Source organism: Mercenaria mercenaria, chromosome 6 (genome assembly GCF_021730395.1).
Source record: "Mercenaria mercenaria strain notata chromosome 6, MADL_Memer_1, whole genome shotgun sequence".
Taxonomy (NCBI): domain Eukaryota; kingdom Metazoa; phylum Mollusca; class Bivalvia; order Venerida; family Veneridae; genus Mercenaria; species Mercenaria mercenaria.
In genome coordinates, this window is record NC_069366.1 from 29,445,824 (window position 1) to 29,462,533 (window position 16,710).

The following is a 16,710-nucleotide window of genomic DNA, read 5'->3' on the forward strand; positions in this document are numbered from 1 at the left end:
TTTGATACTACTACTTACTCGTTCATGAATTCTGACATTCCTAAGGGAGAAACTATATTAGACAACACCTGTATAAAAAAAGCATCAACAGCTGTTCCACCCCATGGGCCGCCACATACACGGTGCACCTCGCGCAGTTTTCCGCAGTCAAGTTTCTCTTGCACCGTTATATCCGCGGTTCCATCTGAATGAAAACTAACAATTAGCTGCCAAGTCCGTATAAACAAATCAGAAATTACCTAAATATGGTAAGTAATAATTCACCATAACTTTAAAATTGGCGAAAACAAGTGCAAGTTTGATTTTCAAAACATGTATGTGTATAAACAACCACTGTGCCACTTTTTGCCTGTCCCTTGGGTGGTCTCTTAACACAAGATTGACTGTACACTGACCATATCATACATTAAAGGCATGACAAAGAATGAAGATGCATACAATGACACGATAAAGAAGGGCGTTCCATTAAACCGTAGACATTATGAATAATAAATAACATAATTGCCATCAAGGCACGATGTTTAGAGTCATTTAAAACAGCTTTTATCTGAATTATGATTCTACATCAAGTTAATCGATGTGGAAAACGAAACGTCGACCGGTGCATGTCGGAGCCACTTAATGTCTTTACCGACCGCAATATAAACATTCACTAATGGTCCTTGCACTTTCTATGGTCGAAGAACCAATCACGCAGCTCTCGTGACAATATGATACCAGTACCAGCGGGAAGTTAGCAGTAGAACAGTAACAGCAGTAACAGCAGTATTACTGCTACTACTGCTGGAACGTTATAGCAGTAGCAGCAGTATTACTGCTATTACTGTTGTAAGGTTATAGCAGTAACAACAGTATTACTGCTGTTACTGCTGGCAGTTTAAGCAACAACAACAATATTACTGATGCTACTATTGGAAGTTATAGCAGTAAGAACAGTGGTTGGAAGTTGTGCAAAGTACAATTTGAGATCAATTTTGTCAATTTATGCATTATTGGCCATCGAAAAAATTTCAAAGCTGTTCTTTTTATAATGTTTTTGTCTTTTTATGTCTCGGGAAACGGGCTTCAAGCCATCTTGCTGCTGTTATTCACAACTTTTATGCAGGCTTTAGGATGCATTTCACGATATCGATATATTGTTGGTATGTTTGTTAAAAAAGTACTACATATTACATTGCCGGCGGATGTTCAGGATACCAATGGCATCATATTTTTTTGATGTCCGAAATGGGCTCAAATCTTTATTAATGCTGTAATTCACAGCGTCCAGTGGGATTTTGGGATGAAATCAAACATGTTGATATACGGCTGGTATGTATGTAAAAGTAATAGTACATTTAACATAGCCGACGGATATTCCGGATGCCGACGGCATACGTCCAAAGAAGGCCTCATCGCGAAATTAGAACATGTTTTCATACTCAGTTAATGCTTTATTCTGCACCAAACCGATGCCCTTAAGCTAGTGTTTGGTCATCTTAGGTCATTGTTTGGGTCTTTATAAGATACGAAATGAAATCAGATTCAGTACTTTATGCATATTGTTTCGACAAAGAATGGTGCAATGTCCGGAAAATCTTGATTTAAAGCATTTTATAGGTGTTCGGAAATGGGCTCGAATCTTTGTTACTGCTGTCATTCTCAGCGTCCAAGAGGACTTGAGGATGAACCAATCAAGGTAGATATATGGCTGGTATGTATGTCCAAATAAAAGTGTATATTTCATTGCCGACGGATATTAAGTAAACCGACGACATAGGTCCAAAGAATACCACATCACGAAATTGGAACATGCTTTGGTGGTCAGTTACTGCTGTTTTCTGCTCCGAAACAATGCCCTTAAGACAACATTTGGTCATCTTAAGCCTTTATGAGATATAAGATGGTTTTCGTTTCAGCAATTTATGCATAATGTGCCGACGTCGAACAGTGTAACGTGTTGAAAATCGTAATTTCAAGCATTTTTTCAGGTGTCCAAAAATGGGCTCGAATCCTTATTACTGCTGTAAATCACAGCACCAAGGTGGACTAGAGGATAAATAAATACATGTGGATATATTACTGCTATGTATGTCCAAACGATAGTATATATTTCATTGCCGACGGTGTTTCAGAAAGCCGACGGCATACATACAAAAAAGACCTCATCATGAAATCGAAACACGTTTTGGTGCTCAGTTACTGCAGTATTCTGCGCCAAAACGATGCCCTTAATCCAATATTTGGGCAACTTAGGTCATCGACGAGACTTTCATAATATATGAAGTGAATTTAGTTACAGCAATTCATGCAAAATGTGCTGACGAAAAACAGTGAAATGTATTAAAAATCTTGATTTTAAGCAATTTATGTGTCCGAAAAAGGGCTGGAATCCTTGTTACTGCTGTAATTCACAGCGTCCATGAGGACTTGAGGATAAATCAAACTATGTGGATATATTGCTGGTATGTATGTCCAAATAAAAGTCAAATTGCATTGCCGACGAATTTTCAGGATGCCGACGGCATACGTCGAAAAAACGCCCCATCACAAAATTGAAACATATTTTGATGCTTAGATGTTGCTGCATTCTGCGCCGAAACGATGCATATGAGACAAGACTTGGTCTCTTCAGCTCATTGATGAAGTCTCTGTTATATACAAAATAAAATTAGTTTTAGCAGTTTATGCTTTATATTACTGCGAAGAACGGTAAAATCTGTTGAAAATCGTAATTTTAAGCATTTTTCAGACGTCCAAAAATAGGCTCGAATCCTTGTTACTGCTGTAATTCACAGCGTCCTGAAGGACTTGAGGATAAATAAAACCATGTGGATATATTGCTTGTGCATATGTTCAAATGATAGTATATACAACATTGCCGGCGGATTTGAAAAATGCCGATGGCATACGTCTAAAGAAGACCTCATCTGTAATCTGGAACATGTTTTGGTGGTCAGTTACTACTGTTTTTGGCGCCAAAACGATCCCCTCAAACCATTATTTAATCACCTAATGTCATTGTTGAGGCCTTTATGAGATATAATATGAATTTAGTTTAAGCAGTTATGGAATATGTGCCGACGAAGAACAATGAAATGTATTGAAAATCGTAATTTTAAGCATTTTTCAAGTGTTCGGAAATGGATTTGAATCCTTATTACTGCTGTAAATCACAGCACCAAGGTGAACTAGAGGATAAATAAATACATGTGGATATATAACTGTTATGTATGTCCAAACGATAGTATATATTTCATTGCGGACGGTGTTTCAGGATGCCGACGGCATACGTCCAAGTAAGACCTCATAACGAAATCGAAACACGTTTTGGTGCTCAGTTACTGCAGTATTCTGCGTCGAAGCGATGCCCTGAAGCCTATAAATGGGCAATTTAGGTCATCGTTGAGACTATCAAAATATATAAAGTGAATTTAGTTACAGCAATATATGAAAATGTGCCGACGAATAACAGTGAAATGTGTTAAAAAAAACCTTTATTTTAAGCAATTTTTAGGTGTCCGAAAATGGGTTCGAATCCTTGTTACTGCTGTAATTCACAGCGTCCATGAGGACTTAAGGATAAATCAAACTATGTGGATATATTGCTGGTATGTATGTCCAAATAAAAGTACATATTGCATTGCCGACGAATTTTCAGTATGCCGATGGCATACGTCGAAAAAACGCCCCATCACAAAATTGAAACATATTTTGGTGCTTAGATGCTGCTGTATTCTGCGCCGAAACAATACACATGCGACACGATGTGGTCTCCTAAGGTCATTGATGAAGTCTCTGTTATATACAAAATAAATTTAGATTTCGCAGTTTATGCTTAATATTACTGCGAAGAACGGTAAAATCTGTTGAAAATCGTAATTTTAAGTATTTTTCAGACGTCCAAAAATGGGCTCGAATCCTTGTTACTGCTGTAATTCAAAGCGTTCTGAAGGACTTGAGGATACATATCTTCAAATGGTAATATATACAATATTGCCGGCGGATTTGAGGAATGCCGAAGGCATACGTCTAAATAAGACCTCATCTGTTATCTGGAACATGTTTTGGTGGTCAGTTACTGCTGTATTCGGCGCTAAAACAGTCCCCTCAAACAATTATTTAGTCATCTAATGCCATTGTTGAGGCCTTTATGAGATATAATATGATTTTAGTTTTAGCAGTTTATGCAATATGTGCCGACGAAGAACAATGAAATGTATTGAAAATCGTAATATGTCAAGCATTTTTCATGTGTCCGAAAATGGGCTCGAATAGTTGTTACTGCTGAAATCCACAGCGTCCAGGAGGACATGAGGATGAATCAAACTATGTGGATATATTGCTGTTCTGTATGTCCAAATAAAAGTACATATTTCATTGCCGACCGATTTTCAGGATGCCGGCGGCATACGTCGAAAATACGTCTCCTCAGAAAATTGAAACATATTTTGATGCTTAGATGCTGCTGTATTCTGCGCCGAAACGATGTACATGAGACACGATTTGGTCTCCTGATGTCATTAATTAAGTCTCTGTTATATAAAGGATAAAATTAGTTTAAGCAGTTTATGCTTTATATTACTGCGAAGAACGGTAAAATCTGTTGAAAATCGTAATTTTAAGCATTTTTCAGACGTCCAAAAATGGGCTCGAATCCTTATTACTGCTGTAATTCACAGCGTTCTGAAGGACTTAAGGATAAATAAAACCATGTGGATATATTGCTTGTGCATATGTTCAAATAGTAGTATATACAACATTGCCGGCAGATTTGAGGAATGCCGATGGCATACGTCTAAAGAAGACCTCATCTGTAATCTGGAACATGTTTTGGTGGTCAGTTACTGCTGTCTTTGGCGCTAAAACAGTCCCCTCAAACAATTATTTAGTCATCTAATGTCATTGCTGAGGCCTTTATGAGATATAATATGAGTTTAGTTTTAGCAATTTATGCAATATGTGCCGACGAAGAACAATGAAATGTATTGAAAATCGTAATATGTCAAGCATTTTTCATGTGTCCGAAAATGGGCTCGAATAGTTGTTACTGCTGAAATCCACAGCGTCCAGGAGGACATGAGGATGAATCAAACTATGTGGATATATTGCTGGTATGTATGTCCAAATAAAAGTACATATTTCATTGCCGACCGATTTTCAGGATGCCGACGGCATACGTCGAAAATACGTCTCCTCACAAAATTGAAACATATTTTGGTGCTTAGATGCTACTGTATTCTGCGCCGAAACGATGCACATGAGATACGATTTGGTCTACTTATGTCATTAATTATGTCTCTGTTATATAAAAGATAAAATTAGTTTTAGCAGTTTATGCTTTATATTCCTGCGAAGAACAGTCAAATCCGTTGAAAAAAACGTAATTTTAAGCATTTTTCAGATGTTCAAAAATGGGCTCGAATCCTTGTTACTGCTGTAATTCACAGCGTTCTGAAGAACTTCAGGATAAATAAAACCATGTGGATATATTGGTTATACTTATGTTGAAATAATAATACATTTCACATTGCCGACGGATCTGAAGAATGCCGACAGCATACGTCTAACGAAGACTTTATGTCTAAGCTGGAATATGTTTTGGTGCTCAGTTACTTCTGTATTATAGCCCAAAACGATGCCCTCAAACTAATATTTGGTCATCTTATTTTTGAGGCCTTAATGAGGTATAAAATGAATTTAGTTTAAACAATTTATGCAATATGTGCCGAAGAACGATGAAACGTGTTGAAAATCGTAATTGTATGCATTTTTCAGGTGTCCGATATGAGCTCGAATCCTTGTTATTGCTGTAATTTACAACTTGAAGGAGGAATTAATAATTATAAACAAGGAGCAAGATCCTACTTTTCTTTATATTTATTTAGCTCTAAAATGTTCTTTAAGAATCTATAAAGCATATACATTTAAAACGTGTCTTGCTGTGTACTTTCAATTTTATCAATGTCATGTAGAATGAATACTTTTTAGTCTTTTCATCCCTTAAAAACATGTCAACAATACGTCACACACATTTGTCGCATTTTTTATCAATTTTAAAGTAATAGAATTTAATTAATCAATAAATTTGAATGTCTTAACCACACCCGAGTTAAAACGACATGGAACCGGAAAATTACGGCATGGAACGGATTTTACTGTTTATGTCCTAAATATAAATTGAAATATGACTGATTTTCAGGTTAAATGTTTGAATTTCATCTACGTATTGTGCTTAATATGATTGACTGATACAAATATTATAATCTTATACGCAAACACACTTTCTCAAAAAGATGCATTGAACAAGAATGTCTTTATAAAAAATAACATACTAGACCGCCGTTATATAAAGGCAGTGGCTAGCCGTCCGGTAACCGGACCCGGAGTCTAGAGGTCTGGTAATCGATACACTTATAGTGTTATGTACTGTGTTATTAATGTATAAGATCAAAGAAAGATATAATTTGTTGTCATGAAGTTGCCTTTAAGTACTTTTTGTTAATATATTTTTGTAAACAGCTCTCACGCTGGGACATATATTGAATATTAAATTATAAAATAATTTTGTCGATTTCCATAAGTTAATTACTGTTACTAAGGCGTTATAACTTACTTTAGCTGTACAACGAATTCAGCAATTTATGAGCACAAAAACAGTCTAAGTATTAAGGTAAAAGCATAAGTTTATTATTTTAATCCTTTGATCATGTAAAAACACAAAATTGATAAAAGATTAGGCCTACATTACTACGCACAGTAGCTAATTGGTATTAATAATCAATTAAATTAGCGACAGTGTTTTTATAGTCATGAACGGTTTACTTACTATTTTATTTCTGGTTAGTTGCAATGTACAGTTTTAGTTTAGAACAAGAAAAAGAAAGTGAAATCTGCAACATGTTTTTGATGAATAAGCGAACTTTACAAATAACATTTTCAGAAGAATTAATTAGTCATCCTAATTATTACTGGAGCTCTAGCTAGATGTTGTAAAATTTATAGGTTAGCAGTTCATAATGTGATATGAACTATCATTATATACATAATTATGATTTATCCTTTTTCAGGATGCTGTGAATTACAGCAATAACGAGGATTCGAATTGGAATCTATCTTTGAAAATCTGAAAAAAATGCTTAAAATTACGATTTTCAACACATTTAACCCTTCTTCGCCGGAATACAAACCATAAACTGCTAAAATTAATTTATTTATTATATAATAAAGACTTCAATGTCCTAACAAGACTAAATCGTGACTCATTTGCATCGTTTCGGCGCAGTTCTAATACACCAAATATAAGCACCAAAACATGTTTCAATTTTGTCATGAGGCGTTTTTTTCGACGTATGCCATCGGCATCCTGAAAATCCGCCGGCAATGCAATATGTACTTTTATTTGGACATACATACCAGCAATATATCCACATAGTTTGATTCATCCTCAAGTCCTCATGGACGCTGTGAATTACAGCAGTAACAAGGATTCGAGCCCATTTTCGGACAACTAAAAATTGCTTAAAATCAAGATTTTCGACACATTTCATTGTTCTTCGTCGGCACATTTTGCTTAAATTGCTCAAACTAAATTCATTTTATATCTCATAAAGGCCTCAACAATGGCATTAGATGACGAAATAATGGTTTGAGGGGATCGTTTCGGAGCAAAATACAGCAGTAATTGACCACCAAAACATGTTCCAGATTACAGATGAGGTCTTTTTTAGACGTATGCCGTAGGCATTCTTAAAATCCGTCCGAAGTGTTGTATATACTATCATTCGAACATATACACAAGCAAAATATCCACATGGTTTTATTTATCTTCAAGTCCTTCAGGACGCTGTGAATTACAGCAGTAACAAGGATTCCAGCCCATTTTTGGACGTCTGAAAAATGCTTAAAATTACGATTTTCAACAGATTGTTCCGTTATTCGCAGAAATTTAAAGCATAATCTGCTTAAACTAATTTTATTTTGTGTATATAATAGAGACTTCATCAATGACCTTAGGAGACTAAAACGTGTCTCATGTGGATCGCTTCGGCGCAGAATACAGCAGCATCTAAGCACCAAGATATTTTTCATTTGTGTGATGAGGCGTTTTTCTGACGTATGCCGTCGGAATCCTGAAAATCCGCCGGCGATGCAATATGTACTTTTACTTGGACATACATACCAGCAATATATCCACATAGTTTGATTCATCCTAGTGTCCTCCTGGACGCTGTGGATTACAGCAGTAACAAGGATTCGAGTCCATTTTCAGACACAAGAAAAATGCTTGAAATAACGATTTTCAACACATTCCATTGTTCTTCGTCGGCACATATTGCATAAACTGCTAAAACTAAATTCATTTTATACCTCATAAAGGCCTCAACAATGACGTTAGATGACTAATTAATGGTTCGGTTCAGGGGGGTTCGTTTCGGCGCAAAATACAGCAGTAACTGACCACCAAAACATGTTCCAGATTAGAGATAAGGTCTTCTTTAGACGTATGCCGTCGGCATTCTTCAAATCCGCCGACAATGTTGTATATACTACCATTTGAACATATGCACAAGCAATATATTCACATGGTTTTATTTATCCTCAAGACCTTCAGGACGCTGTGAATAATTGCAGTAACAAGGATTCGAGCCCATTTTTGGACGTCTGAAAAATGCTTAAAATTACGATTTTCAACAGATTTTACCGTTCTTCGCAGTAATATAAAGCATAAACTGCTAAAACTAATTTTATTTTGTATATAACAGAGACTTCATCAATGAGCTTAAGAGACCAAGTCTTGTCTCATAGGCATCGTTTCGGCGCAGAATGCAGCAACATCAAAGCATCAAAATATGTTTCAATTTTGTGATGGGGCGTTTTTTTCGACGTATGCCGTCGGCATCCTGAAAATTCGTCGGCAATGCAATATGTACTTTTATTTGGACATACATACCAGCAATATATCCACATAGTTTGATTCATCCTCAAGTCCCCATGGACGCTGTGAATTACAGCAGTAACAAGGATTCGAGCCCATTTTAGGACACCTAAAAATTGACCAAAACATGTTCCAGATTACAGATGAGGTCTTCTTTAGATGTATGCCGTCGACATTCTTCAAATCCGCCGGCAATGTATTATATACTATCATTTGAACATATGCACAAGCAATATATCCACATGGTTTTATTTATCCTCAAGTCCTTCAGGACGCTGTGAATTACAGCATTAACAAGGATTCGAGCCCATTTTTTGACGTCTGAAAAATGCTTAAAATTTCGATTTTCTACAGATTTTACCGTTCTTCGCAGTAATATAAAGCATAAACTGCTAAAACTAATTTTATTTTGTATATAACAGAGACTTCATCAATGAGCTTAAGAGACCAAATCTTGTCTCATATGCATCGTTTCGGCGCAGAATGCAGCAACATCTAAGCATCAAAATATGTTTCAATTTTGTGATGGGGCGTTTTTTCGACGTATGCCGTCGGCATCCTGAAAATTCGTCGGCAATGCAATATGTACTTTTATTTGAACAAACATACCAGCAATATATCCACATAGTTTGATTTATCCTTAAGTCCTCATGGACGCTGTGAATTACAGCAGTAACAAGGATTCGAGCCCATTTTCGGACACATAAAAATTGCTTAAAATCAAGATTTTTAATACATTTCACTGTTTTTCGTCGGCACATTTTGCATAAATTGCTATAACTAAATTCACTTCATATATTATGAAAGTCTCGTCGATGACCTAAGTTGCCTAACTATTGGATTAAGGGCATCGTTTCGGCGCAGAATACTGCAGTAACTGAGCACCAAAACGTATTCCGATTACATGATGAGGTCTTCTTTGGACGCATGCCGTCGGCTTCCTGAAACACCGTCGGCAATGAAATATATACTATCGTTTGGACATACATAACAGTAATATATCCACATGTATTTATTTATCCTCTAGTCCACCTTGGTGCTGTGATTTACAGCAGTAACCTTATTATTCGAGCCCATTTTTGGACACCTGAAAAATGCTTGAAATTACGATTTTCAACACGTTACACTGTTCGACGTCGGCACATTATGCATAAATTGCTGAAACGAAAACCATCTTATATCTCATAAAGGCCCTAATAATGACTTAAGATGACCAAATGTTGTCTTAAGGACATTGTTTCGGAGCAGAAAACAGCAGTAACTGACCACCAAAGCATGTTCCAATTTCGTGATGTGGTATTCTTTGGACCTATGTCGTCGGTATAATTAATATCCGTCGGCAATGAAATATACACTTTTATTTGGACATACATACCAGCAATATATCTACCTTGACTGGTTCATTCTCAAGTCCTCTTGGACGCTGAGAATAACAGCAGTAACAAGGAATCGAGCCCATTTCCGAACACCTATAAAATGCTTTAAATCAAGATTTTGCGGACAATGCACCATTCTTTGTCGAAACAATATGCATAAAGTGCTGATTCTGATTTCATTTCGTATCTTATAAAGACCCCAACAATGACCTAAGATGACCAAACATTGGCTTAAGGGCATCGGTTTGGTGCAGAATAAAGCATTAACTGAGTATGAAAACATGTTCTAATTTCGCGATGAGGCCTTCTTTGGACGTATGCCGTCGGCATCCGGAATATCCGCCGGCTATGTTAAATGTACTATTACTTTTACATACATACCAGCCGTATATCAACATGTTTGATTTCATCCCAAAATCCCACTGGACGCTGTGAATTACAGCATTATTAAAGATTTGAGCCCATTTCGGACATCAAAAAATATGATGCCATTGGTATCCTGAACATCCGCCGGCAATGTAATATGTAGTACTTTTTTAACAAATATACCAACAATATATCGATATCGTGAAATGCATCCTAAAGCCTGCATAAAAGTTGTGAATAACAGCAGCAAGATGGCTTGAAGCCCGTTTCCTGAGACATAAAAAGACAAAAACATTATAAAAAGAACAGCTTTGAAATTTTTTCGATGGCCAACAATGTATAAATTGACAAAATTGATCTCAAATTGTACTTTTCACAACTTCCAACCACTGTTGTTACTGCTATAACTTCCAATAGTAGCATCAGTAATATCGTTGTTGTTGCTAAAACTGCCAGCAGTAACAGCAGTTATACTGATGTTACTGCTATAACTTTACAACAGTAATAGCAGTAATACTGCTGTTACTGCTGTTACTGTTCTACTGCTAACTTCCCGCAATTTGATACATCGTTTGTAATTATGTTAGTCGATGTCCAGTTGCAGCACCCTGTAATTGTCAGATAATTGTCTTCTTTCAGCGTTTACGACGTCTTGTATGACGCTATTCAGTATATATTACTATCATCGCAGTTTTTCGGTCGACGTCGGGTCGCGATTTCTAAATATCGCATAGAAAATCTACGATATTCCCAATAACTATAGTCTGCGAAGCATCCTGGTGCCCTTAAAGAAAGTGCCACCTCTTCAGAGTACATGTAGCGGTTATTTTGTATTCTAGCTACCGTAATATGAGGACTTTTAGAGGCTTTAAAGCATCTTCTGACGTCGCCCTTTTTCCAGGATTAACACCCGTATATCATCTTTTTAATCAACAATTTTGGTTTAGATTAAATATTTTTATTCTAAATAAATGATATAGTTATATGAACATGTAATTGTATTACACTTGTTTGAATTTGATTAGAATGAAAGATAACGCCTTATAGAATTCTCCTATGTCTGATACATTTTGTTATTCCCATTGTATTGCCGAATTCGAGCTTCCGAATTTTACGATTGATTACAGAAAGTATATGACAGTAACACAGGAATGGGAGAAATATAGAAAAAAAGATGAACGGAAGAGAAAAGCAATGCCTAATTACCAGTTAGGTGATATGTTCACTTTTTTTAAGTCTGATAATGGTTAATACTGAAAAGAAATACACACCTCCAAGATCGACTAGCATATACACTGTACCAGGAACTGCTAGGGCAAACTGTGCTACGCCGCCGACGGAGAATCTGTCAACGGGAAGAAACTGACAGCACAGGGACGCTGACTCAGGTTCTAAGGATATCGTTAACCTATTGTCCTTAATGCCAGCCTGAAAGACAAAATATTCTTGTCATAATTCTTATAAATGTATTGAATTATGATTATTACTTTTCCCATTTTTCTAATAGGGTCCATTTCAAGATTTCAAGTAGTTACTTATATACAAACTAGACAAAATTAATCGGAAAAAATTATTACTTACCCGTTTCGCAGCTTGCCTCATGAAGTCTTTCGCATTATCGCTCCAAATGGCGGGAACTGTCAACACATATAAAATGTCGTCTGTTAGAACTGTCGCAATTTTCCTCTTTGATTCGTTCAGCAACTCATCTTTCAAGCACATTATCGACTTTGAAAAAACCTCTATAGCAGGAAACGCTTTATTTTGTTCATCTTTTATTAGTGTAGATGGAGACAAAGCCTGAAGGAAAAACAACTCTACAGTTTGTTTTGTTTTTGTTTTTATCTGGTGTAACACTATTATAGGTCATACGGTGGTGTAGGAAGACCCCAGGTGCTCCTTCATACACTATTTCATCACGAGAGGGCACCTGGGTAGAACCACCGACCTTACAAAAGCCAGCTGGATGGCTTCCTCACATGAAGAATTCAACGCCTCAAGTGAGGCTCGAACCCACATTGGTGAGAGGCAATTGATTCGAGGTCAGCGACCTTAACCATCCGGGCACGGAGGTCCCGACTAACTAATTCCAGAATGATTTTTCATAAATTGCGGCTGCATTTTGAGACCTAGATATAAAAATATCATTTTATTGGGTTGCAGGAGTTTTCTAATTGTTTTAAAAATATATTTAATAATGTCAATGTTATGGTGTCCGTGGAGTTAGCCGCACAGAAGTGTGTAGCCGAAAGTCGTGTGTTCTAGCATCTTGAAGTTAGCAGGATATCAGCCAAGACCACTAGACTTTATAAACAGTTATTCTTTCTTAAGCCTTTTATGTTTGACAATAATACCCTGAATGTTTTGTATCAATCAATTCAACACTAAATTGGAAAATGTGTCAAAGATTGCTGAGGCTTAAGAAAAAATGCGGCTCGAATAGAAGAAACTACATCTGAGGGCGCATCAATCTACTTTTGTTTTCTTCAACTTGTATTTAGAGTGAAGAAGCAGCTTTTAGAACGAATTTCAATTAAATGAATGTAATGAAAAAAGTAAAACACAAACAGTTTGTAAATGGAAAGAAATGAAAATATACATTGACATCTAAAGTCATTGACTACTATTCCAACATACATATATCATACTACCGGTATGTCGAAGTTTGGTTATCTCGAAGTAAAATGATTGATCCGTTTGTATTCGAGATACCGAATTTCCACTTAATATTTTGCTTGCATATAGAAAAAAGCTTACCGAAGAACTTTAACCTACCTTCAGATCATGTAACTTCATTTTAAACCTTTTAAAGAAGTACCAGTCCTTCGGATCTTGGTCTTCGTCCTCGCATATATCTGAGAACTTCCGCTCAGCCTGATAAAAGTATGGGAAAATACATGTCATATGAGCAACAATAATATAACGGTCATTGTATTTTATATAAACATTTTGAGAACCCAAAGAAAACGTCCATGTGTCGCGATATAAGACAAAATAAGTGCGACTGCTTGGGAAGAAACTCATCACAGATAAATGGAGTTCAGGTCCCACTCCCCTCTCCGCCCCTGCCAAATATCGGCCAATATTTTAACTTTTTAAAACAAATTCAAGTTTAGGTGCCCATCATTAAATATGTTATGTTACAAAGTCATCATGTTTCAAAAATTGCCATCTACTATCAATGGATACTTCTCTATGCACTGATAGTGAATGAAATTTTTTAAAACAAGACATAATTATCTAATTATTGAGACCTAAGCTCAGATTGTTCTAAATGGCTACAATATTGACCGACATTTGACAGAGACGGAGAGGGAAGGGGTGTCCCCCAAGTGTCTTAAGCTTTGAATGCAAAAAGACGATGAAGACATGTCATTGCAATACTTAATTGATAATCCTCAATGATATTTCATCGGTATAAACATAACGTTATTATCTGCTCCAACAAAGATATATCTGCGCTTAACATACATATGCAGTGCTTCATCGCGTATCTTTCATTGTACTTAGTATTGTATAAAATTGATGTACAGTGTTTGAATGGGATGGAAAATAAATACGATAACTCAAAAGATCAGTGCCATGACTTTTGTTTTCTTCAACATATTATGTTATAATATCATTATCACACATGTTTGTTTCCAGTTCTGCAGAATCCTTTCACATCGGTGTACTTGCCTGGGTACCAAACAATCAGACGAAAAATTTGTTATTCCCTTACTACGTTTCGCAGTAGTTTTTGCTTCCGTAAGAGATTGGTGCATGGGCAAAAAACGAGAATTTGAGAATATATTTAATATAGAAAGGCTAAATTTAGCGGCTTCAGACAACTGATAATTAGCATTAGCCGAAACAGTCGGAAAAATTGAGTTCGATATAAAATAAAACAAAGAACCACTTACTTGTTGTACTATGTTACTTACTGTACGGTCACAACATTATCTGGCGACATTGTTCGGAAGCTAGGACAGGAGCAGGGATTTTTGATGCAAGTTTTTTTCTATAATTTTGACAAAAACTCGAGTACGCGTGTAAGAAACACTGTACAATGGAAGATAACTTATCAGTTGTTAAATACGCATAGTACCCTTTTGCAAACTGCTTTCATAAATAAATTGCTTATTTGTAAGCATTTTAAATATAGACAAATACAAACTGATCGGAGGTATTTATTAATTAACGTGATACAGCAGCTGTATCACGATAACTAATAAATAAATTATATTCTACTTATAGTATATTATATAACTGATTTGATGTGTCCCCTATAAAGATGCAATTGTTCAAAGAAACATTTAGACGCATAACCCCGTTAGGTTTTATATTTAATTGCGTCTTAATTGTACAGCACATGCGTACCGGGGAATGTTTAGGTATGCTCCTGAACAGTGTTCGAGTCGCTGACGTACGATATGTATTACCGATACCTACCTCATACCCGAAGCTGTCAACGTGTCCGTTGTTGTCCAACAACAGACATGTAGGTGTTTTCATTGATGCCACCTGCAATTTTCCATCATTCCAGGCCTGCGGTGCGCAAATCTTGTGAACAGGGTCCTCACGGCTGTAATCGTGTTTGAATTGAAAGGCATAACTGCTGTAGGTTGTTCCGATGTCAATAGCACATACCAGTTTAGGATCGGCCATCTTCCGAAGAAAGCACAACGATTTTGATAATTGTAAAAACAATAGATCTACATGTTTGTGCAGGGCGAAGATGCAAAATAAAGCTCAACTCAATGTGACACAGATCTAGATCTATCTACCGGTGTTCATATTGATTTTCATGATTTTGAAGCCGCCCTTTCGCAGCGTTCACGTTGCGGTTTTGTTCGTTAAAAACAGTGTTTCAAATCGAGTTTCTTTCCGTAACTTGGCATGATGATCTAGTTTGTAAGATGAACCTAAAAACATTTCTCCTGAACTACCTGTTGAAATAATTTCATATTAAAGCTCTCAATTCTTTTCACTTTGAACAGAGGCTAATTATTATCGAACACGTTTGAACATGAAATCAGATGATAAGATAAACACAACATTATTTTAGATTTAGACGAATAACCCAAAAATGAATACCATATAATACATTCATAGATCTAGTAGTATTCAATCCAAAGTTTTAAGCTGTTGAACAGTTACAATATTTAAACCGAAAGCTAAAAATTAAAATCGAAAGTAGAAAATCAGTTAACCTACCTTCTATATAAAATTATGTTTTACGAAGTTCTTTATCTTCATGAATGTATATCAAAATGATTTAACGAAAGAAAAAAAAAAACCTTTACATGATTTCCGAGTTCAAAACCATCGCTATTCGACATTGATTAATTACAAAGGACCGATTGTCACGAAGATTATATATAATGAACCGTTTAATATCGCGGTCGGCGGTTCAGGCTGAACACCACTAAATCCAGCTGTTCTTTATTTCATATAAAATCCACTCACTTCATAACGGTGTTTCGACATTTTCTAGCATATCAGATTTTCAGACACTTATATTCCCATAAAGAACTAGATCGCTACTTTAGAAAAACAAAAAGAAAAGGGGGTGTTAACTTTTATATAACAAAACTACAGTTCGTTAAATACAACCCGCTGAATTTACTACTTTTCGCTTCTTTCAATTTCTCTTTTCGTGACATTAAATTCTTACGCCGCCATTTTTATCTAGCATGCGATAGGAACATGCCGATTTCATTAGAATGCAAAGTGATACATACTGAAACGCGGTAGGGTAAAAGTAAGCACGTTGCTGCCGAGAAAATGCACTAGGAAAGGAAAAAAGATTAGTACTATTTATATTTGGACTACTTGTGACTAGACCTGCGGAGGCTTACATTCTATTTGGTAGTGATCAGCCTTCATTCATTCTATACATAGAGCGTGACGCCACACATTCCGTCAGTGCCACAGTATGAAAGCGCTACCGTAGTGTACAGGAGGTCGAACGTGTTTAGGTACGTTGACATTTTAAGCGAGAGCAAAACGTTTGTTGACACAAAATGGCCGATACTGGCGAAAGCAAAAGTAGGTAAGTACACATTTGAC

General features: G+C 36.2%; 1 protein-coding gene across 1 annotated transcript; it reads right to left on the reverse strand.

Annotated features, from left to right (window-relative positions):
- Nucleotides 1-14: 14 nt before the first annotated feature.
- LOC123550234 (heat shock 70 kDa protein 12B-like) lies at nucleotides 15-16,208 on the reverse strand. Its single transcript, XM_053546733.1, has 6 exons — nucleotides 15,856-16,208; nucleotides 15,091-15,306; nucleotides 13,435-13,533; nucleotides 12,241-12,459; nucleotides 11,931-12,087; nucleotides 15-184 (listed from the first exon to the last, which is right to left on the reverse strand). The coding sequence occupies exons 2-6, from the start codon at nucleotides 15,304-15,306 to the stop codon at nucleotides 15-17; spliced, it is 861 nt and encodes a 286-aa protein (XP_053402708.1). The 5' UTR covers nucleotides 15,856-16,208.
- Between the last annotated feature and the right edge of the window lie 502 nt (nucleotides 16,209-16,710).

Excerpts from the sequence above, each read along its gene's own strand:
- LOC123550234 (XM_053546733.1), bottom strand. The coding sequence starts at position 15,306 with ATGGCCGATCCTAAACTGGTATGTGCTATTGACATCGGAACAACCTAC. Across the intron at positions 12,460-13,434 it reads TGAAGTTACATGATCTGAAG|GCTTTGTCTCCATCTACACT; the intron begins GTAGGTTAAAGT and ends TTTTTCCTTCAG. Across the intron at positions 12,088-12,240 it reads TGAGGCAAGCTGCGAAACGG|GCTGGCATTAAGGACAATAG; the intron begins GTAAGTAATAAT and ends TTTGTCTTTCAG.